At 42.9% G+C, this 27094-nt stretch overlaps 1 protein-coding gene across 4 annotated transcripts in view; it reads left to right on the top strand.

The window, feature by feature from the left end:
- FERMT1 (FERM domain containing kindlin 1) overlaps nucleotides 1-7537 on the top strand; it is a 39979-nt gene extending 32442 nt beyond the window's left edge. For all 4 annotated transcript variants that reach the window (XM_017667234.3, XM_037017585.2, XM_037017584.2 and 1 more), the window contains 2 exons: nucleotides 3563-3704; nucleotides 5118-7537. In XM_017667234.3, coding sequence (XP_017522723.2) covers nucleotides 3563-3704; nucleotides 5118-5291 — 316 coding nt within the window. In that variant the 3' untranslated portion in view covers nucleotides 5292-7537. The remainder of the gene's footprint in view (nucleotides 1-3562; nucleotides 3705-5117) is intronic.
- The last annotated feature ends 19557 nt before the right edge of the window (nucleotides 7538-27094 follow it).

Here is a 27094-nt window from a genome sequence, read left to right as displayed (position 1 = left end):
CAACTTCTCTCTCTAGACATTCAGACCGATTCCTTGGAGTCATTCTTGACTCAGCTCTGTGATATACCTGACATCCTATCCATCAGCAGGTATAAGCTTTAAGGTGCACAGAGTCTGACACTTTTTACCTCCTCCACCCCTACCATGGCCCAGGCTTCTGTCATCTCTCACCTGGATCCTACCTGGTTCACCTGCTTCTTCACTGGTTCCACTAAGATTCAATTTAGCAGCCAGAGTGATTCATTTTTTTTTTCCAAGTACACAGAAAAATTAGAATTTTATTTTCAGGTAAAAAGGCAAAGTTTTCTTAAAGTGTTAATCTGCTCTTTTTTTAATTTTTTATTAAGGTATTATTGATATACACTCTTATGAAGGTTTCACATGAAAAAACAATGTGGTTACTACATTTACCCATATTATCAAGCCCCCACCATACTGCATTGCAGTCACTGTCCATCAGTGCAGTAAGATGCCACAGATCCACTATGTGCCTTCTCTGCGCTACACTGTTCTCCCAGTGATCTGCCACACCATGTGTACTAAACATAACACCCCTCAGTTCCCTTCTCTCTCCCTCCCCACCCACCCTCCCACACCCCTCTACTTTGGTAACCACCAGTTCCTTCTTGGAGTCTCTGAGTCTGCTGCTGTTTTGTTCCTTCAGTTTTCCTTCGTTGTTATACTCCACAAATGAGGGAAATCATTTGGCACGTGTCTTTCTCCACCTGGCTTATTTCACTGAGCATAATGTCCTCCAGCTCCATCCATGTCGTTGCAAATGGTAGGATTTGTTTCTTTCTTATGGATGAATAGTATTCCACTCTGTATAAGTACCACCTCTTTATCCGTTCATTTACTGATGGACACTTAGGTTGCTTCCATATCTTGGCTATTGTAAAAAGTGCTGCGATAAACATAGGGGTGCATATGTCTTTTTGAATCTGAGAAATTGTATTCTTTGGGTAAATTCCAAGGAGTGGAATTCCCACGTCAAATGGTATTTCTAATCTTAGTTTTTTGAGGAACCTCCATATTGCTTTCCACAATGGTTGAACTAGCTTACACTCCCACCAGCAGGGTAGGGGGGTTCCCCTTTCTCCACATCCTCACCAGAATTTGTTGTTCTTAGTCTTTTTAATGCTGTCCATCTTTACTGGTGTGAGGTGATATCTCATTTTGGTTTTAATTTGCATTTCCCTGATGATTAGTGATGTGGAGCATCTTTTCAAGTGCCTGTTGGCCATCTGAATTTCTTCTTTGGAGAACTGTCTGTTCATATTCTCTGCCCATTTGTTAATCGGGTTATTTGCTTTTTGGGTGTTGAGGCGTGTAAGTTCTTTATATATTTTGGATGTTAACCCCTTGTCGGATATGTCATTGACAAATATATTCTCCCATACTATGGGATGCCTTTTTTTTCTGTTGATGGTCCTTTGCCATACAGAAACTTTTTAGTTTGATGTAGTCCCATGAGTTCATTTTTGCTTTTGTTTCCCTTGCTCAATGAGATGTGTTCAGGAAGAAGTTGCTGATGCTTATATTCAGGAGATTTTTGCATATGTTGTCTTCTAAGAATTTTATGGTTTCATGACTTACATTCAGGTCTCTGATCCATTTCAAGTTTACTTTTGTGTTTGAGTTTAAACAATAATCCAGTTTCATTCTCTTGCATGTAGCTGTCCAGTTTTGTCAACACCAGCTATTGAGGAGGCTGTCATTTCCCCGTTGTATGTCCATGGCTCCTTTACCATATATTAATTGACTATATATGGTTGGGTTTATATCAGGGCTCTCTAGTCTGTTCCATTGGTCTATGGGTCTGTTCTTGTGCCAGTACCAAATTGTCTTGATTACTGTGGTTTTGTAGTAGAGCTTGAAGTTGGGGAGCATAATCCCCCCATCTTTATTCTTCCTCCTCAGGATTGCTTTGGCTATTTGGGGTGTTTTGTGCTTCCATACAAATTTTAGAACAATTTTCTCTAGTTCGTTAAAGAATCCTGTTGGTATTTTTATAGGAATTGCATTGAATCTATGGATTGCTTTAGGCAGGATGGCCATTTTGACAATATTACTTCTTCCTATCCATGAGCACGGGATGTGTTTCCATTTATTGGTATCTTCCTTAATTTCTCTCATGAGTGTCTTGTAGTTTTCAGAGTATAGGTCTTTCACTTCCTTGTTTAGGTTTATTCCTAGGTATTTTATTCTTTTTGATGCAATTGTGAATGGAATTCTTTTCCTGATTTCTCTTTCTGCTAGTTCATCGTTAGTGTCTAGGAAAGCAACAGGTTTCTGTGTATTAATTTTGTATCCTGCAACTTTGCTGAATTCAGATATTAGTTGTAGTAGTTTTGGAGTGGAGTCTTTAGGGTTTTTTATGTACAATATCATGTCATCTGCAGATAGTGACAGTTTGACTTCTTCCTTGCCAATCTGGATGCCTTTTATTTCTTTGTGTTGTCTGATTGCTGTGGCTAAGACCTCCAGTACCATGTTGAATAGAAGTGGGGAGAGTGGGCATCCTTGTCTTGTTCCCGATCTTAAAGGAAAAGCTTTCAGCTTCTCGCTGTTAAGTATAATGTTGGCTGTGGGTTTGTCATATATACAGCCTTTATTATGTTGAGGTACTTGCCTCTATACCCATTTTGTTGAGAGTTTTTATCATGAATGGATGTTGAATTTTGTTAAATGCTTTTTCAGCATTTATGGAGATGATCATGTGGTTTTTGTCCTTTTTGTTGATGTGGTGGCAGACTGATTCTTTTAAAATCTAAATCAAACCCCACCTGGCCTCTGGTCAGAATCATCTGAAGGTTCTCTGTTTCAGAGTAAAAGCCACATCCTTACAGTGATCCTATAACACCTTAGTTCTTGGAGTTCACATTCCTCTCCCCTCCTTCAGTGTGCTCAGCCACAATGGTCTCCTGGCAGGCCCTTGAGCATGCAAATATAAATATATATATATGCTCAAGTCTTTGCACTGGCTGTGCCCCCTGCCTGCAGTACTCTTTCTCTGGATGTGCACACAGCTCACTCCGTCACAGACATCAGTTCTTCCACCAAATGCCCTTTCTCACTAAGCTCTTGCCTGGCTCCCTATGCAAAATTATAACAGTATTTTCTGTCCCCATTCTGTGCTTTGCTTGCCTTCATGACTTTATCTGCATGTCCATCTCACTTATTCTTGACCCCTTTCTACATACTAGAATATAAACTCTGTGAATTCAGGAATTTTCTCTCTTTAGGTCACTACTGTATTTCCAGCACCTAGAAGGGTGCCTAGCATAAACAGTTGGTGCTGATTTTTAATTAATAGACTTGACCTCTTCTTACTTTGCTTTTCTCTGATGTCAATTTCACTTAAAGAATGTCTGCATGAAAAACTTAATTCTCTCCATTCGTCATATTCCTTATATCACAATAAAAGTGACTTTCTCTAGAAAGATCATCCCTCATTGTCCATTCTTTGGAAATGGTTTAGAAATGCTGGTATCATCCTTAAGAAGCTGTATGTGAATGAACATACTATAGGAAGCAAAAAATGAACTAATTTTTTTTTCAGATTTAAAGGAATCAAGAAAGATGACATCTTGGGAATTTCATATAATAGGTTGATTAGAATTGATGCAGCCATCGGGGTTCCAATTACAACCTGGAGATTCACCAATATGAAACAGTGGAATGTAAACTGGGAAATCCGGCAGGTAAAGTGAAAGTTTTTGGTATGTTCAGTGTTTAGCCCATAGATAAAAGTTTTCTCAGAATTGCAAATTATTCTGATTTTAAAAAGGTATTCTTATATTTAGAACTCAGAAACCACAAGCATGTGGTAATTACTAAAATAATCACATGCAATTCTGGGCAGTTTTCTAACACATACAGGCCAAATGCTTTTGAATTAATAACACAAGATGGCTTAGTCTCCATACAGACTTCCCATACAGACTGTAAAATTGCTGAGCAGTTTGATTAATTTCCTTCAAGGCAGAATAGGATTATCTAAGACTTTGGCTGATGATACTTAAAAGAAACTACCTGAGATGTAATTGTCATTCAAAAACAAATCCAAAAGAGGGTTCATCTGACTGGCTGCCAAGAGGATTCATGGGTTAGAGACTCAGAGGCTCAACTGCCCACCTGAAGAGCATTGCAGTCCCACAGGGAAAAACAGTCAGTGAAGCAAGTGACCTGCACAGGGATGACAGAGAAAAGCTTAGCCTCTTGAGTTTAGGAGCCCTCAAAGAATCAGCCTCTCATCTTTCTCCACTGTGGGAGCAAAGTTCAGGCCAAGGCTATGCCATGGGAAGTTCTAGATGTGGTTAGAGGCACCTTAATGTCCTACGGTTTAAAGCATTCTGATGTTGCTGATAAAGACTCTCTCTTCCCTCATTTCCTCCTTTTCCCAGTAGAAAGCCATCAACGTAGAGGGATGGTTAGAGACTCTCACTTTAAGAACGAGGGATTCCTCTCAGCGGGGCTGTTCACCAGCTCAGCACTCCTTTGTAGAATGAGATCTGAGGTAGACGACCTCCAAGGCAGTGGCTTTAAAACCTTGTTGCCTATTAGAGCACCTGGGGAGCTTTAAAATCCCCCCGCCCAGGTGACACCCAAAACCGATGAAGTCCAGATCTCTGGAAGTGGGAGCTGGGCAGCAGTAATTTTTAAGGGTCCACAAGTGATTCTAATGGGCAGCCAAGACTGAGAACCAGTAGGGTCTCAGTTTCTTCTGCTTGCTGAGTTGACGACATTCAGCTGGGGAGGAGGAAGGGCCACTGGGTGTAGGAAAATTTAGGTGCGCCTTTTATTCGACATTACAAAGTCTGCAAAGCACCGTGGCCTCTACACAATTGCTTTGAAATATCTTACATCTTAACGAGAGACAAAACACCTGTGTGTGTTGCGAGTTAGACATGTTTTGCCCGGCGTGCGGCAAAGTTGTCGCCACAAGAGGGCGCAAAGAGCAAAGACTGATTTTCTGTAGGCGATTTTTGTAGATTTTTCGGAGCAATCCTGTAGGCCGCCTCAGCAGTCCCAGCTCCAGGGCCCCCTCCAGCAAAGCAGCTTTGTCTCATCTTTCCTTATCAGAGTTTAAGCTTTCCTTTCCCTTCCTCTTCTAGGTGGCAATTGAGTTCGACCAGAACGTCTCCATTGCATTCACCTGCCTGAGTGCGAATTGCAAGATTGTGCACGAGTACATCGGAGGCTACATTTTCTTGTCCACCCGCTCCAAGGACCAGAATGAAACCCTCGATGAGGACCTGTTCCACAAGCTGACGGGTGGCCAGGAATGAAGCAAACCAAATCTGCTGTGCCTACACACAGAGGGAGAGCCAAAGGCCCCACGGCTTGCACAGTGTGTAGATTTCAGACTGACAGTCAACATAACATTGCCAGTGGTCACCCAGATCCTCAGCTCATTCCAAGCACATTGCCTAGCACATACCTTTCCTTCCTTTGCCATAAGCTACCAGCAGTGAAAGGGGCCTCAGCTGCCTTTTCTGCAAAATGGATGGGTAGGAGAGAGGCTAGTACTCTAAGACTGCTCCACGGCCCAGCAGGTAGCTACAGTTTCCTGACAGACAAAACCTGCAGAGGCTCGAAGGTGTCCGTGCACTTACCTGCTGCGTTTGCTCAATCAGTGGAGAAACAGGGAGGTTAGAAGCACGTGTACCAAGGACAATCTTACTGGGATGCAAAAGAGATATGTCTTTCCTTAACTCCTTTTAGCTCCCATCTTGTGAAAATGGCAGGGGGAGTCCACACATACACTTCCCCTGGAGGTCATGGTCTGGGTGTGGAGAGGGAACAGGTGTGGCTACCTGGTGCCAGGTGGTGACAGGGGGTTAGAGTAGTGACCCTCAATGTCATCAGTAGTTCACCGTGACTTCTCCTGAAGTGACCATTGACCCATCTGGTCTTGGATATTGGTCCCCTCAGGGCACTGCTGCTACCCACAGTCCTGTTCCATTCCTGGGAGGTCTCAGCCATCTTTAAGTCCTTCTTGATGGCAGAGGAGACACAGGGGTAAAGGGAGACCCATTCCTCAACCCACCTCCAGGTCTTCAGTGCTTCTACTCTGGGTTGGGGTCCGGAAGATGGGCCCAATTCTCTGAGGTCATACAGCCCACCTCTTTACATCCAGGCTTCCAATGAGGTCTCCATCCCACTGGTCAAAGAAGGGCAGGACACAGGGAAAGCCCATTCTCAAGGACCACCATGGTCAAGGGCTGACAGTTTCCCCAGTGGCTTCTGCCTCTGGGGCCTCTGGCTGGTCTGGGGATAGGGAAGCCTTACTCTCATCACTCCTCAGTCACTCTCCTCCTGGATTTGGTGACTGTTTACATGACTCCTGGCCTTTCCCTTTAAAGGTCCTTGATTTTGAGAATCAAAAGCTGATAATACACTTTTGTTTTTTTTCTCTGCTTTTTGCTGTCATCTCTGCCTTGAGACATGAGTGTGGGCCAATCAACTGTCATTTTCTGCTTTGGTTTGTCAGCACTGGGAAGAGTGGGTTTTGAGAAGGTAAAGAAGCAACACCTGGGGTAGAGGGAAATAACAGATAAGCGTTTTAACAGATAAACATTTCTGTATGTTTTTATAAGTGTTCCTGTCACACAAAGGATTTGTGTTCCAAGGGTAAGACAGAGGCTCTGTTTCCATTTTGAAGTTCCTTTAGGATGCAAACTTCAAGGACCTGGCTGGAGCCCAGATGCCCAAAAGTATCTGCTGTTGCTTCATTTTCTAAAAGAGTCATTTGAGAAGAGAGAGCTCTACAATCCTGGGAGCCACATCGAGATAGCCTTGGCTAGCGATCCCCCAGGCCCGGAGCCAGGAGCCGTCACTGCACGTTTTTCCTTCAGTCTCTCCTTAGAGGTGGATGTTAATGAAGATCTCACCCAGTTACCAGCTGAATTTCTGAGGCCTAGGTTAAAGCCTGCAAGTGGCTTAGGCACTCAGGAAATCTGGTCCGCATCATACAAAACTTAGTTTGACCTGTTTCACGTAGAAACTAGTGCGGAGCATACTGTGTTGAGCTTGGTGTTGGTCATTTCTGTATAGTCCTGGGCTCTGTTATTTTAAAACCTAATCAGGTTTTGAGATTACGCTGGGCCCTGTATTGAAATAATGCCCCTTCATGTCACATTTTACCTGTTTTAGCTCCACCAAACTTACCAAAGCAAAGCTTTCAATACAACTGTCCTCCTTGGCTTTTCATGCTGTCTGACATTTCCATGAATACACTCAAAGGAGGTGACTGGTTTTAGCCAAATTCAGGGGCACACTTTTTCCATGACTACACAGCCCCAACTCAAAGAAATAAACAAATGTGACAAGAAAATCTTAACTGCTGCTATCCCTGAGAGCAACTTAAGGAATTTTTTTTTTTACACTGGGTGCAAAAGGTCATTGGATTTCCTATGACAAAATTTTAAATTAATGTGTGCTTCAACCATTTGCTTTCTTATCCAGACTAGAGGGGAAATCTGCATTTTTGTTTTATTTTATATGACTTTTTTAATTAAAAGGTTTAAATGGATATGAGCACGTTCTGGTTGTGTTCTCCAGTCTACTGTCTCTAAAAAGGTGAATATTTTCTCCAGTATGAAAAAGGAGTGCAACTTTCAGGTTTAACATATACTTTTCCTAATTCCAAGATTCGAGCTCATTCTCCCCAGTGAGATGGATTCAGAAGCCTCACTTAACTGTTGGTTTCAATTCCTTTCCCACTGACTTTCACCAGATTTCCTGATGTACCATGAGCTCTTTATTTCCTGGTCTACTTTTTGAAGAAAGCAAAGAAATTTCCAGAGGCGGAGAATCAGAGGGCCTCTGAAACGATGTCCGAATGTCGAGTGCACTTCCTTGACTTAGTGATAGATGGTCCATAAGGGGCCCTGACGTGCAGTTCATAAATATCCCTTTATGCAATTCTCATATCCACCCATAGGGGGCAGAAACAAGCCGGCTTATCTTCTCAGTTCACTGAGGAGGAAAGACTAACTCAGAAAGTGAAGTAATTTTGCCAAGGTCCCACCACCAATAAGCAGTGCGACCAGGATTTAAGTCCAAGTTTGTCTTAACTCCAGAGACCACTAAACTTAATCTAGCAAGCCCCACCCCCACTTCCATTTCCAGCCCTGCTCAGCCCTGAAATCCCTGCCCTGACTCCCAACCCCAGTACAGCGTACCCCTGACTCTGTGTCACCATGTCACACACTGGTGAGAGAGGGTGAGCAGTTTAGGGGACTGGCTGCCCCAGAGTCAGCTGGGAGAGATGCAAGTGGATCAAAAAGGTCTAGGAGCCAGAGAAATCAGTTGCCTGGCAAGTATTTTATGATTCTGAGAAAGATTCATATCCAGTCCCAATGTTGAAAAAGTATGCAAAAGCGTCTCATTTGAAAACTCATCTTTGAGTTACAGGCACTAGAAGGCAAGACAAGTTGCAATATTTACTTTCTGAAATTGCTTCAAAATTGTTTTAACTCACTTATAAGACTTTTTTCTTTTCAGCACTTTCAGCATCTCTATATTCGTTTTCAATATCTTCCCACACAAGCACATGGTTTTCCTGCCTCCCCTCTTCTCCACTCCCACCCCAGAATCTTTCAAGGAGGGTGGGGGTGGGAGGCAGCATCCTTCTTTGCTATATGGCTCCAGCTTCCCCCCTTATGCCCCTGCCTCCAAGGGCTGCTGAGTCCTGGAAATCATGGATGGAAAGGCTGAAGGGCAGCACCTGGCCCTTTCTTGTGTGACAGTTTCTCTATCCTGTCTCTCAATGCCTTGTACCCCCTGGAGCCCTGTGGAAGTACTGAGTGCCATCTAAAGAGAAGAAAAAGGAGAAAATCATCCTGCTCCCAACCCCTGTCCTTAAAAATGCCTGTACTGGCCCTGAACTCCCAATGACCTTGGGATTACAGGTTCTCAGACTTCTGCAGAGCAGCACCCTTCTTACTGAATGAAGGGTAAGAATCTAATAAACCACCTTTGAGTCTGGAGCACCATGGAAGCCCCTTTGGAAAACACTGGATTAGATGATTTAGAAAATGCCCTAGGAAGCTCCCCATACTCACTCACACTCCCTGTACTACATCCAGTTATTGCGGAAAAGCCCCCATAAAAATCACCAAAGCCAAAATGGGAATTAGAGTTTCTCTTCAGATTCACTAAAGCTTCTAAAAACTGTGGAAAAGACTTTATCCACTAACAGATTTACCTTCTTCTGACTCACAGTGTGACATTGAAGACCCCTAATTCCCCTGCATGCCTGTTTCTTCAGTTACAGAGAAAAATCCTATTAACGACTTCTCCTCAGGGGACCTCTGACTGACAAATGCTGTCTGGGAACTTAGGGGAACAGGTTTCTCTTCTTCAGCCAGTGGAAGTTGGGAGGTGAGGCCTTTGGCTGCTCCCTGAGATCACTGGGATGCAAGAGTGTACCCTGAGGAGGAGGCAGAGCCTTTGAGAGAGGAGCCCAGGGCCTGGGGTAGCGGAGAGTCCAAGACCCAAGCCTGCATCCCATGATTCAGAGACCTTGGTGACCCCAAAGAAGGCCCCTGACAGGGAAGGCAAATGAGGTTTCAGGAAGAAAATTTATTTGGAAGAGCAGCGTTAAAGGAATTGTCAAAGTCACTCCAGATGCATGGAAAAGGAGGGAGTAATTCATGACATATTCACTGAGGGGAAAAAAAAGTAGCTATTTAAGGGCTGGCTGAATGCAAAGTATGGGGCTATGATCCTGCCCTAAGGCAGCTTAAAACCTCTGATGTAGATGATGCTTCAACTTCCAAGACATTTTCTTTCTTTTTCCCCATGTTCACCATTTCCCCAACTTGTCACTTCCCACCTCTGGCAACCACCAATCTAGTCTGCCTCTGTGAGTTTGTTTGTTTTTTTTAGATTCCACATAAAAGTGAGATCATACAGTATTTGTCTTCTCTGTCTGACTTATTTCACCTTGAGGTCCACCCATGTTGTTGCAAATAGCAGGATTTTCTTTCTTAAGGCTGAATAATATTCTATTATGCATATACAAGTAATATAAAGATATCTGTTCATCCATTGATGGACACTCAGGTTGTTTCCATGCCTTGGCTATTGTGAACATGGGGTGCAGATATCTCTTCAAGATAGTGATTTTATTTCCTTCAGGTAAATAACCAGAGTGGATTTACTGGATCATGTAGTAGCCCTATTTGTAATTTTTAAAGGAACCACCATACTGTTTCCACAGTGGTTTTATCAATTTACATCCCCATTTGAAGATACTTTCTTGCTTGTTTTTCTGATTCTATCCAGTAAATTCTCTTACAGATTCTGAAATCACATTTTCACTGCAGCCAAGATCTAAGAACATCAGCCTGGTCAAAAAGAAAATCGGAACAATAGTAGAGGAAAATCCAAGACCCAGTCTCAAAGTGTATGTCTCCTTATCTGTAAAACAAGGGCTTAGATTATGTGGTTTCTTGTAGCCCTTTGTTCTCCAGCATTCTTTGATTATGGCCCCTTTTCTCCACAGTCAGCAATTACCATGCATGTGCTTTTCTTCTGAAACTCTGGCATTGATCCCTTAACACAGCCCCATTCTTGGGGTCAGGCCACATAGTTACCTAACTCAAATTTCAGGGCAGTTACAGGCTGCCATGGCAGTCAATATACCCCAGAGCCAAAAGAGATACCAAGAAAGTAAGTGGCATGCCAACCAATGTTAGAGCAAGTGAAATCAGGTTTCTGCCTCCCCAGAAAGTAGTTTCAACAATAACAGAGCTAATCTCACATGTGCAAAAGAATTAGAATGTTAATATATAGTATTACAGATTATCATTTATGTTTCCATGAGTTCTCTCAGTTTAACATCTGGATGAGGTAGGTATTATCAGCTCTGTTCTACAAATTAGGAAATACACAGTGGTGTGCTGGTAAATGTCTAATATTCCAAGGGCAAGGGTGGAGGGAGGACCTGATTCCCCAATCTCCCTGGTGTAAAGACTCCCACCACAGCCAGCATGACATCAGTGAGCACAGCTGGGTGAGATCCAAACACCCAGCTCTCTGGTGAGGACAAGCTGGCTCCAGCACACCCAGCTGTATGCAGAGACGTCAAGCATCTTGTCAAGGCCACCCGTCTAGAGTGTGGGAAGCAAGGACTTGAATCCAAGCCTTCTGACTTGACCTGTGCTCTTCAGCACTACTCAGTATTCCCATATGAACAGCTAGACCTCTTGAGGAGAGAGCCCTAGATTGCCTTTATTTGTGATAATATCTCAAGGTGGTTTTTCCCAGAACATATTTGGATAAGGACTACAAAACTCCAGAGGCACTCTTTTCTCCAATTACATTACTCCAGATTTCAAATGTCCAATAATGAAAAATTCTACCAAAAAAATCTTCAGATCCTAACTGTTCACTTGTCTGATATGATTGCAAATCTGGGTCAGAGGTGGGGCTTAAGAAGGGGAGAAAGAGTTCTTCCTCCTTCCCAACAGGAAAAACACCAAACCATGACTGGAGACAACCTCTCCACCCGCATCCCCATAACTGGATGTCCCAGGTCTTACCATCCTATAAACGACCGATGCCAATTGCTTCAGAGAGGGGTCACTTGTCCTTGGGTACTGCGCTTTGTTTTTAGAGGCTGAGTGAAATTTTTTATTCCCATATTTTCCTCCCTTTATAAATGGTTCTTTGAATCATATGGACATCAGACGAGCAAATGGGCAGCTAAACAGTGGCCAAGGAGCAGATGAATAATCCATTCCTTATAACCTAAGCAAAGTACACTCTAGGATACAGGGCTGTAGAAGCAAATGCATCCAGGGGTACATGATGTGCATGGGCACAGTCAGGCAGGTACAAGACCACAGGGATTTGTCAGGGATTTGCTGGGGATTTGTGAGGCATGCTCTGCCTAGGATTCACATGTCTTAAAAATATGCGAATACAGAAAGATGGCGGTGTGAGAGGTGAGACAGAGATTTCCTCCTAAACCTGCATGTAACATGAAAATATAATTAATAAAACTAATCCTGAAAGAGCAACAGGAAAGAGGGCTGTGCCAGACTGCATACACCTAGAGAAAAGAGCAGACCTCACGGAACAGGGTAATGTACCAAAGTCATGGCCCAGCAGGACCCAGGCCCTTCCCCCACCCCAGCTCACCAGTGGGAGGAAGAGAAACAGAGCAGGGAGGGAGTGGAGTCCTGGGACTGCTTAACACCTAGCTCTGGAGATCTGCTTTGGGAGCACAAACTTACATTTCATGGTGCTCTCATGATTAGGGGGGTTGGAAAGTTAACACAGGCAGAATACCTGGAGAAACTGAGATTTCAGTTGCTTATGGAAACCAGGGGTCCATACACAATTGCTCTGGGACAAAAGAAAGGTGGGCAGTCTGAGAGACTTCCTAACAGCAAGAGGGCTGCTTAAGGGGCAATGATTGCACAGAGCTTACTGATCAGGAGAAAGGACAGATAGACAAAATTGTCCAGGTGCACTCTGCCCAGCAGGTTGGAATTTTCATGATCTTTAGGCACACCAGGCCCCTAGCTGGCTACACAGGTCCAAGGCCCCCTTCCATGATACACAGGCTGCTGTGCCTACCTCTCAGAAAGCCCCATCTGGCTCACAAACCAGCAAACTTTACCCCGGCGTTAGGCCAGCCAGAGGGAAGACCCACCCACAGCAGCTAAAAATGCAAAGCACAGAGGCTTATACCTGTGTGCTTGGCCCACTGGTTAAGGCAGTGGAGACAGGCATAGGAGCCAGGAAGCAGGACAAAGCTCTTTCCTCCCCCCAGGCACCAACACCACTCCCGTGCAACCCCCGACATTGCTCCAGTGGCTGAGCTGCTTCACAGAGCAGACCTTCCAGACACTAGAGGATGCCATATACAAATATGAAACACCAAAGGAACCTAGTTCAAAGTAAAATTATGAATACACCAGAGAAAGATTCAAATGTACTCAACCTCATGAATCTTCCTGAAAGAGATTTCAAAATAAAAATCATTAACATGCTCATGGAAGTACAGAAAAATATTCAAGAACTCGGGAATGAATTCCAGTCATAGATACAATCATGGAACACAGTATCAGAAATGAAACATACAATGGAAGGTTTTAAAGGCAGATTAGATATGGTGAAGGAGATAATAAATGAAATAAAAATTAGAGAAGAGGAATACAAAGAAGCTGAGGCACAGAGAGAAAAAAGCATCTTTAGGAATGAAAGAATATTGAGAGAACTGTGTGACCAATCCAAACAGAACAATATTTGTATTATAGGGGTACCAGACAGAGAAGAGAGAGAAAAAGTGATAGAAAGTGTCCTTGAGGAGGTAATTGCTGAAAACTTCCCCAATCTGGGGAAGGAGATGGTCTCTCAGGTCATGGAGGTACACAGATATCCCAACACAAGGGTCCCAAGGAGGACACCAAGACATAGAGTAATTAAAATGACAAAGATCAAGGATAAGGACAGACTATTAAAAGCAGCCAGAGAGAGAAATAAGATCACATACAAAGGAAAGCCCATCAGGCTACCATAAGACTTCTCAGCAGAACCTTACAGGCCAGAAGGGAGAGGCATGATGTACTTAATGCAATGAAGCAGAAGGGCCTCCAACCAAGATTACTTTATCTGGCAAGATTATCATTTAAATTTTAAGGAGGGATTAAACAATTTCCAGATAAGAAAAAGCTGAAAGAATTTACCTCCCACAAACCACCTCCACAGCGTATTTTTGAGAGACTGCTATAGATGGAAGTGTTCCTAAGGTTTAACAGCTGTCACCAGAGGAAATAAAACCACAGTAAAGAAAGTAGAACAGTTAATTACTAAACAAATGCAAAATTAAATCAACTACCCCCAAAGTCAATCAAGGGATAGACAAAGAGTACAGAATATGATACCTAATATATAAATAATGGAGGTAGGAGAAAAAGGAGGAGAAAAAAAGAACCTTTAGATTGTTTTTGTAATAGCATACTAAGTGAGTTAAGTTAGACTCTTAGATAGTAAGGAAGTTAACCTTGAACCTTTGGTAACCACAAATCTAAAGCCTGCAATGGCAATAACTACATACCTATCAATAATCACCCTAAATGTAAATGGACTGAATGCACCAATCAAAGGACATAGAGTCACTAATTGATTAAAAAACAAGATTTAACTATATGCTGCCTAGAAGTGACTCATTTTAAATCCAAAGACATACACAGACTAAAAGTGAAGGGATGGAAAAAGATATTTCATGCAACTAATAGGGAGAAAAAAGCAGGAGTTGTAGTACTTGTATCAGACAAAATAGACTTCAAAACAAAGAAAGTCACAAGAGACAAAGAAGGACACTACATAGTGATAAAGGGGTCAATCCAACAAGAAGATATAACCATTATAAATATCTATCTATTTCACAGAAGCACCTATATATGTGAAATAAATACAAACAGAATTAAAAGGGGAAATAGAATGCAACACATTCATTCTAGGAGACTTCAACACTCCACTCACTCCAAAGGACAGATCCACCAGACAGAAAATACATAAGGACACAGAGGCACTGAACAACACATTAGAACAGATGGACCTAAAAGACATCTACAGAACTCTACACCGAAAAGCAGCAGAATACACATTCTCCTCAAGTGCACATGGAACATTTTCAAGAATAGATCATATACGAGGCCACAAAAAGAGCCTTGGTAAATTCAAAAAGATTGAAATTGTACCAACTGGTTTCTAGGACAACAAAGGTATGAAACTAGAAATAAATTACGCAAAGAAAATGAAAAATCCCACAAACACATGGAGGCTTCACAACATGCTCCTAAATAACCAATGGATCAATGACCAAATAAAAACAGATCAAGCAACATATGGTAACAAATGACAACAATAATTCAACACCGTGAAATCTGTGGGACACAGCGAAGGCCATGCTAGGAGGAAAGTATAATGCAATACAGACCTACTTCAGGAAAGAAGAACAATCCCATATGAACAGCCTAAACTCACAATTAACAAAACTAGAAAAAGAAGAACAAATGAGTCCAAAGGTCAGTAGAAGGAGGGACATAATAAAGACTAGAGCAGAAATAAATAAAATGGAGAAGAATAAAACAATAGAATCAATGAAAGGAAGAGCTGGTTCTTTGAGAAAATAAACAAAATAGGTAAACCCCTAGCCAGGCTTATCAAGAAACAAAGAGAGTCTACACACATAAACAGAATCAGAAATGAGAAAGGAAAATTAGCTACAGACACCACAGAAATAGAAAGAATTATGAGAGAATACTTTGAAAAATTATATGCTAACAAACTGTATAACCTTGAATAAATGGACAACTTTCTAGAAAAATACAACCTTCCAAGGCTGACCCAGAAAGAAACAGAAAATCTGAATAGACCAATTGCCAACAATGAAATTGAATTGGTAATGAAAAAACTACCTAAGAACAAAACCCCTGGATCAGATGGCTTCACTGCTGAATTTTCTCAAACATTTAGTGAAGACCTAATACCACCCTCCATAAAGTTTTTCAAAAAGTATAAGAGGGAATACTCCCAAACTCATTCTATGAGGCCAGCATCACTCTAATACCAAAACCAGGCAAAGACACCACAAAAAAAGAAAATTACAGACCAATATCCCTGATGAACATAGATGCAAAAATATTCAACAAAATATTAGCAAACCAAATTCAAAAATACATCAAAAAGATCATACATCATGATCAAGTAGGATTTATTCCAGGGATGCAAGGGTGGCACAACATTCGAAAATCCATCAACATTATCCACCACATCAGCAAAAAGAAGGACAAAAACCACATGATCATCTCCATAGATGCTTAAAAGCATTTGGCAAAATTCAACATCCATTCATGATAAAAACTCTCAACAAAATGGGTATAGAAGGTAAGTACCTCAACATAATAAAGGCCATATATGACAAACCCACAGCCAACATTATACTTAACAGCGAGAAGCTGAAAGCTTTTCCTTTAAGATCGGGAACAAGACAAGGATGCCCACTCTCCCCACTTTTATTCGACATAGTGCTGGAGGTCCTAGCCACGGCAATCAGACAACATGAAGAAATAAAAGGCATCCAGATTAGTAAAGAAGAAATTATACTGTCCCTGTTTGCAGATGACATGACACTGAACATAAAAAACCCTAAAGACTCCACTCCAAAACAACTACAACTAATATCTGAATTCAGCAAAGTTGCAGGATACAAAATTAATACACAGAAACCTGTTGCTTTCCTAGACACTAACGATGAACTAGCAGAAAGAGAAATCAGGAAAAGAATTCCATTCACAATTGCATCAAAAAGAATAAAATACTTAGGAATAAACCTAAACAAGGAAGTGAAAGACCTATACTCTGAAAACTACAAGACACTCATGAGAGAAATTAAGGAAGATACCAATAAATGGAAACACATCCCATGCTCATGGATAGGAAGAATTAATATTGTCAAAATGGCCATCCTGCCTAAAGCAATCTACAGATTTAATGCAATTCCTATCAAAATACCAATAGCATTCTTCAATGAACTAGAGAAAATCATTCTAAAATACATATGGAACCACAGAAGACCCCAAATAGCCAAAGCAATCCTGAGAAGGAAGAATAAAGCTAGAAGGATTATGCTCCCCAACTTCAAGCTCTACTACAAAGCCACAGTAATCAAGACAATTTGGTGCTGGCACAAAAACAGACCCATAGACCAATGGAACAGACTAGGGAGCCCTGATATAAACCCAAGCATATATGGTCAATTAATATATGATAAAGGAGCCATGGACATACAATGGGGGAAATGACAGCCTCTTCAACAGCTGGTGTTGGCAAAACTGGACAGCTACACGCAAGAGAATGAAATTGGATTATTGTTTAACCCAATACACAAAAGTAAACTTGAAATGGATCAGAGACCTGAATGTAAGTCATGAAACCATAAAACTCTTAGAAGACAACATAGGCAAAAATCTCCTGAATATAAACATGAGCAACTTCTTCCTGAATGCATCTCCTTGAGCAAGGGAAACAAAAGCCAAAATGAACAGATGGGACTACGTCAAACTAAAAAGCTTCTGTACAGCAAAGGACACTATCAACAAAACAAAAAGGCATCCTACAGTATGGGAGAATATATTTGTAAATGACTTATCAGACAAGGGGTTAAAATATAAAATATATAAAAAACCCACACACCTCAACACCCAAAAAGCAAATAACCAGATTAAATAATGGGTGGAGGATATGAAGAAACAATTCTCCAAAGAAGAAATTCATATGGCCAACAAGCACATGAAAAGATGCTCCACATCACTAGTCATCAGGGAAATGCAAAGTAAAACCACAATGAGATATCCACCTACCATTTGCAACAACATGGATGGAGCTGGAGGATATTATGCTCAGTGAAATAAGCAAGGCAGAGAAACACAAATGCCAAATGATTTCCATCATTTGTGGAGTATAACAATGAAGCAAAATTGAAGGAACAAGAAAGTAGCAGACTCACAGACTCCAAGAAGGCCCTAGCAGTTACCAAAGGGGAGGGGTGTGGGAGGGCAGGTTAGGATGGAGGGAGAAGGGGATTGAGGAGTATTATGTTTAATACACATGGTGTGAGGGGTCATGGGGTAAACAGTGTAGCACAGAGAAAGCACATAGTGAATCTGTGGCATATTACTACACTGTCGGACAGTGACTGCAGTCAGGTATGGGTAGGGACTTGATAATATGGGTAAATGTAGTAACTACATTGTTTTTTCATGTGAAACCTTCATAAGAGTGTATATCGATAATACTTTAATTTAAAAAAATTTTTTAATGTATGTGAATACAGATTTAATGTATCTGAGATTTAATGTAGCCTATGGACCTACAGTTGTCAATCCCTGCTAGGGTTTTGTCAGTTATAATCCAACCAATTCAGTTAAACACACACACTCACAAATATATACATACATATATTTTACATTATATAATCTATATGATTTGTAGAATATAAATCTATATAATTTGTTATATAAATCATATATACATATATAGTATATATTTCTTATATATATAAGTATATATTTCTATCAGAATGGCTTAGCTACAGGTGATAGGAAATCGAAAATAATAGTGGCTGAAACAAAATGTTTTTCTCTCTTCCACCAAAAGCCCTAAGGCAAGCCTAGGTCAATAAGGTATTATATACCATGTCAAGGACCCACATCCTTTTATATCTTCAATCCAGAATGCACAGCTTCTACTCCAACGTCATCTCATGGTCCAAAATGGCTGCTTTAGCTCCAGACATCACATTACACGACTTCCTTTAGCTATAAGGGAGGTTGAAATATTTGGTCTTTACTCAAAGTAGCTATGGGCTCAATTAAAACTCAGGGTTCTTTCTCTGATAAAGAAGGTGAGAATATCCATCATACCATTGATAAGTTTTCACAAATGCCTAGGGTGCCTAACTGGTTTTCTTGGTTTCACTGGATATGGCTGGCAATTGTAGGTCTGCTTTTGTTATGTATCTGTATTACTATTCTGTTAACGTGTGTACGCAATTTAATTAGTAGTTTGTTAAAACCTATACATGCTTATGTTACTCTACAAGAAGATATGTCAAAGAAATAAGCAATCTTCCCATGTTTTCTTCTATCTGCTACTTCTATGCCTTTTCTTCTTCCTTCCTAATTACAACCCTTAAGTAGAATTCGTGTCTCATATCGAAAATTACCAAGTATCATAATTCTTCCCAGTGGTAAAGATACCTCAAGACAAATGCTGGGCATAGAAGCCACAGGGCATAAATCTGCAAAGAAGTAAAAAGCTAACCTTTTCAAAGAATATTGCTTCTCTCTCACTTACCAACTTTACATTTCCCTGTATGGCCCCATAAGATGACTGGATAGACAGAGATGGGTAAGATTCCTCAAGGGAGGAACAACCTAAGACATCAGGTGAGAAACTGGGGATCAACAGAGGTGAGGCTTAGAACCTCACCCCCCTGTTTTGAGAGAAATCTTCTGCATCCATGGATGTTTTGCTGCCCTTGTCTAGTTTGGATTAATACTTAGTCTACAGGCACACACCTGATCATCTACATTTGCCCTCTTACAGCACAAAATTATGTTTTCTACCTTTATCTTGCATCTACCTACCACTTCAGCATTTTATTAAAAATAATAATAATAATAATAATAATAATAAGGGAGAAATGTAGGACTCACATATAAATCAAGTATAAAAATCAAATGAATAATCATATCTGACTTGATTGTTTATAGTTCATGATGTGTGATCAAAACCAAAAGTTTCTGTGATATGACTGCCCTTGCACTGTTCACCATGTAAGAACTTGTTCTTTATGCTTCAGAAGATTGGAGACTGTTGAGAATTAGGCTTGGGGTTGATGAATGATTGTGCATTGAGTCCCCTATACAGAATTTTATTGTTGTTAACAACCATTTGATCAATAAATATGAGAGATGCCCTCTCAAAAAAAAAAATATGTAGAAGCTCAAAAAAAAAAAAGAAGGTGAGAATAGATATTGGGAGACAAGTAGCTCTCTCTGTCATAAGTACCTGCCTAGGCACTGTGCTAACTGCTAAGAATAATATATTGAACAGAATTTATAATCTAGCAAAAGACAGACATCTGTGCAAACAACTCTGTAATGTTGTATAACAGATATTATTCTTAATATATTTTTAAAAAAAGATATTTTGAGAACAAAAAGTAGGGAGCAATTGGTTTTGTTGAAATCAGGAGAAAATAGGAAGGATTTCCCAGAGGAGGGGACATTTAGACTTGGCTTTGAAAGATGAGCAAGAGTTTGCCAAGTGGGAAGAAGGGCAGGAGATAGGTCAAGTTTGGCAGAGGGGCCACTAGTAGACAGCCAGTGAATGTTCTTAACCATGAGGTGCCATGATCAGACTGGCATTTTAGAAATACAAGTCTGATAGCTGATAGAGAATAGATGGAGGGGGACCGCACTGAATGGTGTGTGGGAAGGTCAGTCAGTTTAGAGTCTTCCACAGCAGCCAAATTAAAAGACACTGAACCAGAGTTAAGCCAGTAGAAAGACAGCTGGAAAGAACTGGGAGCTGTCTCAGAACTAAACTCAGCAGACTTTATGACTGCGGCCAACACTATTATTTACCTACCAAAACCATTTTCCCTTCGTCTTTGCTAAGAGACTTTGATTTCGGCTGAGCCAATGTGTCCAGCCCCAGTGAAGGATCTTTACTGGTCTACACCAATCATGACGATCCTATTCTCCAAATTCCCAGTTTCCTTTAGGTAGTGGTGGCCATGTGATCAGTTCTGACCAATGAGACCTAAGAGAAAGTGTACAGTGGAGATTTCTGGGAAATCTTCCTGCCTTGAATATGGATGTGATGCCTGGAGATACAGCAGCCATCTTGTAACCTAAAGGCAATAGCATGAGGATAAAGGGAAAACACTAAAGATGGTGGAGCCTAAAAACAGAAGTCTGTGTTATCATGGAGCAGCTGAAGAGGCACCAACAACCAGCTAATTCTGGACTTTTTGTTATATAAGAAAAATAATATGTTTAAGTCACTAACAGGTGGGTTTTCTGTACCATGCAGGTAAATATATTTCTCATTGTGGTGAACAGTAAACAAGTGAACTCGCAGAGTAATGGAGCAAAAGATCAAGCTTTATTTACAGTTTCTAGCTTGGCTAGTTGGGTAAATGGAAACCCAATTGGTAAATAAATACAAAGGATACTGGAGGAAGGGAGGTTGGTGGGCATAGATAATAAGTTTGGTTTTGATGATTCTAAGATTTCAATCATTTCTGACATGATGTGATTCTATGAAGTATATGTGGCCCTTTGCAATGGTGCTGATCTAAACATCCTCAGAACTCCCCCTTGGAAATTCCTTACATACACACAACACACAAAAATCCCCAGCAAAGCCTGATTCACCTTATTTGGGGTATCCTTAGTGCTTATGAATCCTCTTAGTTTCATAGGGATTCAATTTCTGGAAATATCCAAGGCTAAATAAGGTGAGTTATGAGACTGTGATAAATAAAATATTTTCGTGAATGATTTAATAAATAAAAGTAACCCTGGTGATTGTTTTTTACATATGTGTGAATCATAAACCTCTCAAAGAAATTTCAGAGCAAGAATTACATATTTTCAGCACCAAAAGCCTCATTTGCAAAAAGTCATCACCTACCAAGTAACTTTGCTCAAGACCACCTCTTACCAGATATGTATATATTTTTAATCATTCTCAGAAGTTGGTGATCCAAATATCCTCTCAAGTAAAATGAGCTTGTATTTTCCTTGTTCTCAATACTCCTAAAAATAGGAAATGGTCTCAATAGTTCTAATCTTGGTTTCTTTCTCAAACTTACTTTATGAAAGTAATCCTAGTTCCCCCAGCAATAAAAGGGAAATCTGATAATAACACATCTCCCAAGGAGCATGATGACCAAGAATTAGTCATCGCCTTCCTAGAATTTGGTTTTATCTCTCATAGGTTCTATAAATACTTGACATAATAATCACCAATATGGTGATTTATTAACATATTAAGGGTTAGTCATCATGTATTTACATCTATATTATTTTCAGTAATAACAGAAAGCCATCACTGTTAAACCTGCTTTTTTAAAAAATTTCTTAACCTTCCAACTCTCTGCAATGACTATTTTGTACGTTTTTTTCTTCTCAATCCTCAACACTTTCCCTCTAATGATTTGACATAATGACCTGTACATTGTTGAGCTCAGTGAGTCATCAGTCATTTCCACTCTTCTCCCCAATTCCTTTCACATCACATCAGCCATTTACTTCCCTTATAATTCCTACTGAAACCTGTGATCAACTTATTCATTCATTTGCTTATTGTCTATATTCCCCAACAGAAGGAGAGCTTCTTTCAGGAGCGACTACTGCTCCAGCATTTAGAACAACGGCTAGTACAGAGCAGACATTCCATGTGATGAATGAATGAATGAGCAAATGAACCTGATGCCATAACCAAGGCCTGTATCAATCCAACAGACAAGGCTATGCTGCAGAGACAAGAACACCCACACTGTGTGTGCAAGTTGCTGTAGCAACAGGGAATAAATAACATTCAAGATCCATGAGATTCCAAATAATCATCCTGTTTGTGCAGTTGGAACACTTTTGCTTTGGGGAGACTTTTCTTTCACACATGAAAAATCTAAATAAATATACAGTGACTGTTCTCTTGTGGAAAATCCCAAATAGAACTAAAACTGATCAGAAATAAATAGTCATTTAGCAAATGTTTCTTAAGCTCACACTGTGTGCAGGAACTGGACTACAGCTTGGACACATTCTCTGGACTAACAGGGCTCGCTCTTCAGCCCTCTGTGATGTGACAGTGCACTCACAGTTTCGTTTGTTTTCTGACTTCCACCCCTTCCAGAATGGGAACTGCTTGAGGGCAAAGTGCAGGTCTTGTTCATTCCTGAGTCCCCAATTTCATATACTGAGCATCTGGGGCATGCCCTGGCATGTTCTCAGGATATGCGTGAATTGCTACGCCTGAACCAATTCATTTACTTTATAGATGATAAATACCAGATGGACAGAAGCTTAAGAATAGACATTGGACCCAATAAAAGAGGACCATCATGAGGACTCAAACCCCAGTTTATGCTGTCCCAGTTTAGGGACCTTTTCACTCATGTTCTGCCTCTGTGGTAAATTCCAGAAAGTGGTTTATAAAAACAACCTACGTACTGTTTTGTCCCACTTCCTACAGCCACATGCAAAATAGGGGCAGATTACAGAGTCTGGCCTCTCATTTCAGTTTGCATCTTTTCTTTACAGGTTTTTACAGGACCTCAAGTGGTATTTTTTTTAATTCTAAGCATTCCACAAATCCTTATGTTGAAACCTTACTGCTTCTGAATGACACTTCAACAGAAAAATAAACATGAGTCTCAGCTCATGACTATTTTATTCCCTCAAGATCATTTCCTCGCAGGCAGGTCTGCCACATCAGCAGAGCCCACTCAGACATCTTGGTCACCACCACTTCAAAGCCTCTTTTCTGCATACCATTCCATGAGCGCTGGCTGACGGAGACTTGAAGACCTGGTACCGTCTCCTCCCACAACCACCGCCCATTCTTCCAGCTTATCTCTGCTGTCAGAGAAGAATGCCGCCTTCAGGCCTGCACATTCCGCCTGCAGCCCTTGAGGGAAGAACCCTCAGCAGAGTCAGCTGGCCTCCGGAGGGCAGAGCGGGGGCTCAGCTGGCTGAGCAGCCACTTGTCACCCGGGCCAGTGCTCCTCACCTCACCAGAAGCCGCTCTGACTCTGAACAGAGCGGACAGGATTCCTCGGACAGAACCAATTCTGGGTCCCAGGCAACCTGTATTAGGGGTATTTATTTCTCGAGTTCTGGGAATGAGAAGGGGACAGCAGAGGTCAGAAGCCCAGAAACTCTGCCCAGTGTGCTTACTTAGCTCATCAGCTGTGTTTACTTAGCTGTACCTGTGGGAGAAGGCCACAGTGCTAATGTCAGGGCAGGTGAGACCGACCTGGTTGACTGTACAGTTGAGCCCAGAGCCCAGAATGGAAGAGTGAGAATTAGGTCAGCCTTCCTTTTTAGGTCAGTGGGACTCATCCCGTGACCTCAGACAAGCCAATTTCCCCCTCTAGGGAGTTTTCTCCCTCTAAAATGGACAAACAAGGTCTAAAGTCACTTGTAAGGCCAAAGATCCATGACTCTGATTTTTATCTAAATCCAACAAAGTGTGGCCAAGGCTATAATTCTGGCTCACTTTTTTCCTTTCAGGTTATGTTTTTATGAACATTCTAACCTTGTGATCTTCTTCCAAGAGATCTTGCCCCAAAGATACATGAATGTGTAGGGAATCTGGGTTGGAAACTTCTTGATGACTCAACCCTCTCCATCCGCTTCCACCCCCACCCACCGTACCCCATCTCAGCCCTCACTGGAGCCCTTCTGATGCTGGGGTACCTACGGGCCTGGGAATTTTATGTTTACTGTTTTGAGTCCTGCTCCCTCCACCCTGTGGCACCATGGAGGACATTATGACTCACCATGTACTCTTCCCATTCATTCGCTGAATGTGTCTCCTGAGCCCCTGACTCCACGGTGGCACCTGGGCTACCGAGGACGATGTGGCCCAGTCCTCAGGAAGTTTAGCCATAAGTTAGGGAGGAGCCACATCAATCCACCTAATGGCAGGGAGCCTGGGTCACCTGGGAGAGAGCACCAGGGGAGGGTCTGCTTGGATAAATCTGGAAGGGTGCCATAGCAGATGCTGTCAGTGCCAACCCACATCTCCTTGGGCTCCCCCTGGAGTCGCCCCGTCCATGTTCATGGCCGGTTGGGTGTGCCAGAATTCAAGCCGCAGGGAGAACCGCAGAGCTGCTGGGGAGACAGGTGGTGGTAAACGTCCTCGCTGCTTGCTGAAGCCTTTCTGAGGCGCGCTCTCCGATCCCTCAGAGGGTCCCAGCGGGCAGAGTGACCTGCTCCTGAACCCACCTGCAGTAACTTCCTTCCCCCTCCAGGCTTCTTGGGGCCACCTCCCAAATAAACCACCTGCCCCCAAGTCCTTATCTCAGGGTCAGCTTTTGCGGGAACCTGCAGTAGGTAAGGAGGAGTGAGCCCACGTGGAGAGCAAGGTGGTCAAGGGGAAGAGCACCCAGCCACACAGCACCGCTTGCATAAAGCCATGGAGGGCAGGAGGCGGCATGGCATGTGTGGTACTGGGAGGACATGCACCTGTTGGTCCTGGGACCTCAGCATTGTCTGGAGGGGATCCTCACGCATCTTTTTCTGACCTCCCAGTGGTGCTGGAAGGGAAGAAGGGTCTGGAGAAGGTGGCCAGGGCCTTCCTGAGAAGAGCCCTGTGGCTCTGCCCAGGCATCTGCCTCGGTTCCAGGCCCCAGGGGCCCAGGAAGTCGGCTCTGTGGCTTCTGAGAATGAGCCACTCAACTATGAAAGGGAATTTCCCCACTGCCCTGGCTTCTCGTGTGATTTGGGTGTATGTAAATGTTTGGAAAAGCCTCCCTTATGCTTACAGGGATCACAGTGTCAAATGCTGAGTCTATGGAAGGCGAAAGGCGACATACACCAGTGGTTACTCCAGACACACAAACAAGTTGTGTGTTCAAGCCCAGTCAGCCCTTGTGAGCCTCAGCTTCCTTATCTGTAGGGTGGATAATATGTACCTGATGAGGATTCAATGAGATAAAGCATATGGCATTAGGCTCAAACTACAGTAAGCACTCAGCTTTAAAAAGGGAGGTGGTAGTGACACGCAGAGTATACCCACTAGGGCAAGACCAACCTGCCACCTGGGAAAGCCCAGTAAGAAGACTGCCACGCAGGGTCTGCCACCAGGCTCCACAGCTTGAAAGTCCAAATGAGCAGGTGCCAAGACTGTGTCTACTCGGAAGGGGTATGACCATAGCAACAGAGTGCCTGGAGGGCTGAGCTCAGACATTGGACCAGACCATCTGGGCCGGGCCCCCACCATCACTGCTGAGCTAGCTAGCAAGCTCTGGGACAAGAGTTTGGCTCAGAGAGCCTGGAGCTCCAGGCATGTGCAGGGTGGTGACCTCAGGGCCTCTACAGACCCCTTGCCCCAACTGTGTACAGAGCAGTACCCCAACATCACAGCCTGGGGGCCAATTTTATAGGGGTCCCAGCTCCCTTCCTCCTCAGGGTCTCAGTTCAAATGGGTGTGTTTCAGTGGCTTTCACCTGTCTCCCCTGGGCAGCCCTGCCGTCCTCCCCAAGACCCTGCTGGCCTCAGGGGGTCCACCTCTAGGATGGACTTGGCTGACTTAACTCACAGACACTGATGCTTTAGCTGACCTGCTAGGTGCTCCCCATGCCCGATGAGTCAAGCAAGGGCAGCGCTAAGGCCCTCGCCTGAAGCCACCCACATGGCCTCTCACCTTCCCACCTTTACCTTGACATCTCCCTGCACTTGGCCTCCTGTGTCATCCAGGGACCAGGTTTCTACTTCTGAGGCCTGGGTGGTGAGCACACTGCCCAGATAGGGCTGCACAGGACAGGCCTTTCCACCCCCACTGGGGCTGGAGGGAGGAATGCTGCTGAGCAGCAAGGCCGGCACTTAGGCTGAAAGAGTATTTTTGAGTCTTTGAGTCTTTGAGTAGAGAGGGCCTCAAAAGAGACCCCCAGGGACCTGCAATTGTCCAATTAACCCAACATGCCAGTTCTGGAGTTCCTCAGGGCTGTTCAGATAAGGACTGACAGGAGGAAAGATCAGTCAAGTCCTGGTCTCAGGGTCTGCGTGGGCAACACTGAGAGTGATTAACCCCCAGCCAGGCTTCCAGTGTGGCTGGAGCACACTAGGGGCGAGGGGGGTGCACAGATTAAAGACCCTCAGACAAAATGGGAGAGAAAGACACTGTCTGCTCTAAACAAAGTAATTCAGCATCACTGTGTCTTCAGGGAGACCTGGGGCTCTTGGCAACCGGGATCAATCATGCCAGCCATTGGTGGGAATGTTCTTTCTACATTTCTGTCCTCTTTATTTAGTCCCATCCCTTGTGAGTGACAAACATCCCCATTCTCACTGAACTGAGTCCCAGAGAAACCAAATCAGCCGTTCTGGGGGACTCCCGGATCTGGTTCGAGCCTGCCTTTGCTCCCAAACTTCTCTAAAGACCCCGTCATTGGCCACAAATTCCTGTAAATCTTTGCAAGCCTTCATGTGGATTGGGCACCTTCCTCCTTGAAAGCAGGGGGCATCCTCCTCACACTGCCACACTATTCAGCCTCCAACCAGCCCAGGAAATGGGAACCACCTGGCAGGAGGATCAGGTTCCTGGGAGGTGACAGAGCTGCCTGCCTCACTGTGCCTGTTAACCATCAGCACTCTCCTTGGCAGGGAGAGCTGACTCCCTCCACTTCTCAGGCCAAAAAAGGGGTGTTAGAAGGTGGAGATGGGGGAGGGCTGAGAGGAGGTGCCAGGCAGAGAAAGAGGGAAGTCCACGCCCAGAGTGGGAGGAGGGAGACAGACAGTGAGGGTGTTGGCTAAAGACCACA

The sequence above is a fragment of the Manis javanica genome, chromosome 5 (assembly GCF_040802235.1).
Source record: "Manis javanica isolate MJ-LG chromosome 5, MJ_LKY, whole genome shotgun sequence".
Lineage (NCBI taxonomy): Eukaryota > Metazoa > Chordata > Mammalia > Pholidota > Manidae > Manis > Manis javanica.
The sequence above is the reverse complement of the archived record's forward strand: the minus strand, read 5'-3'. Positions and strand labels throughout refer to the sequence as shown.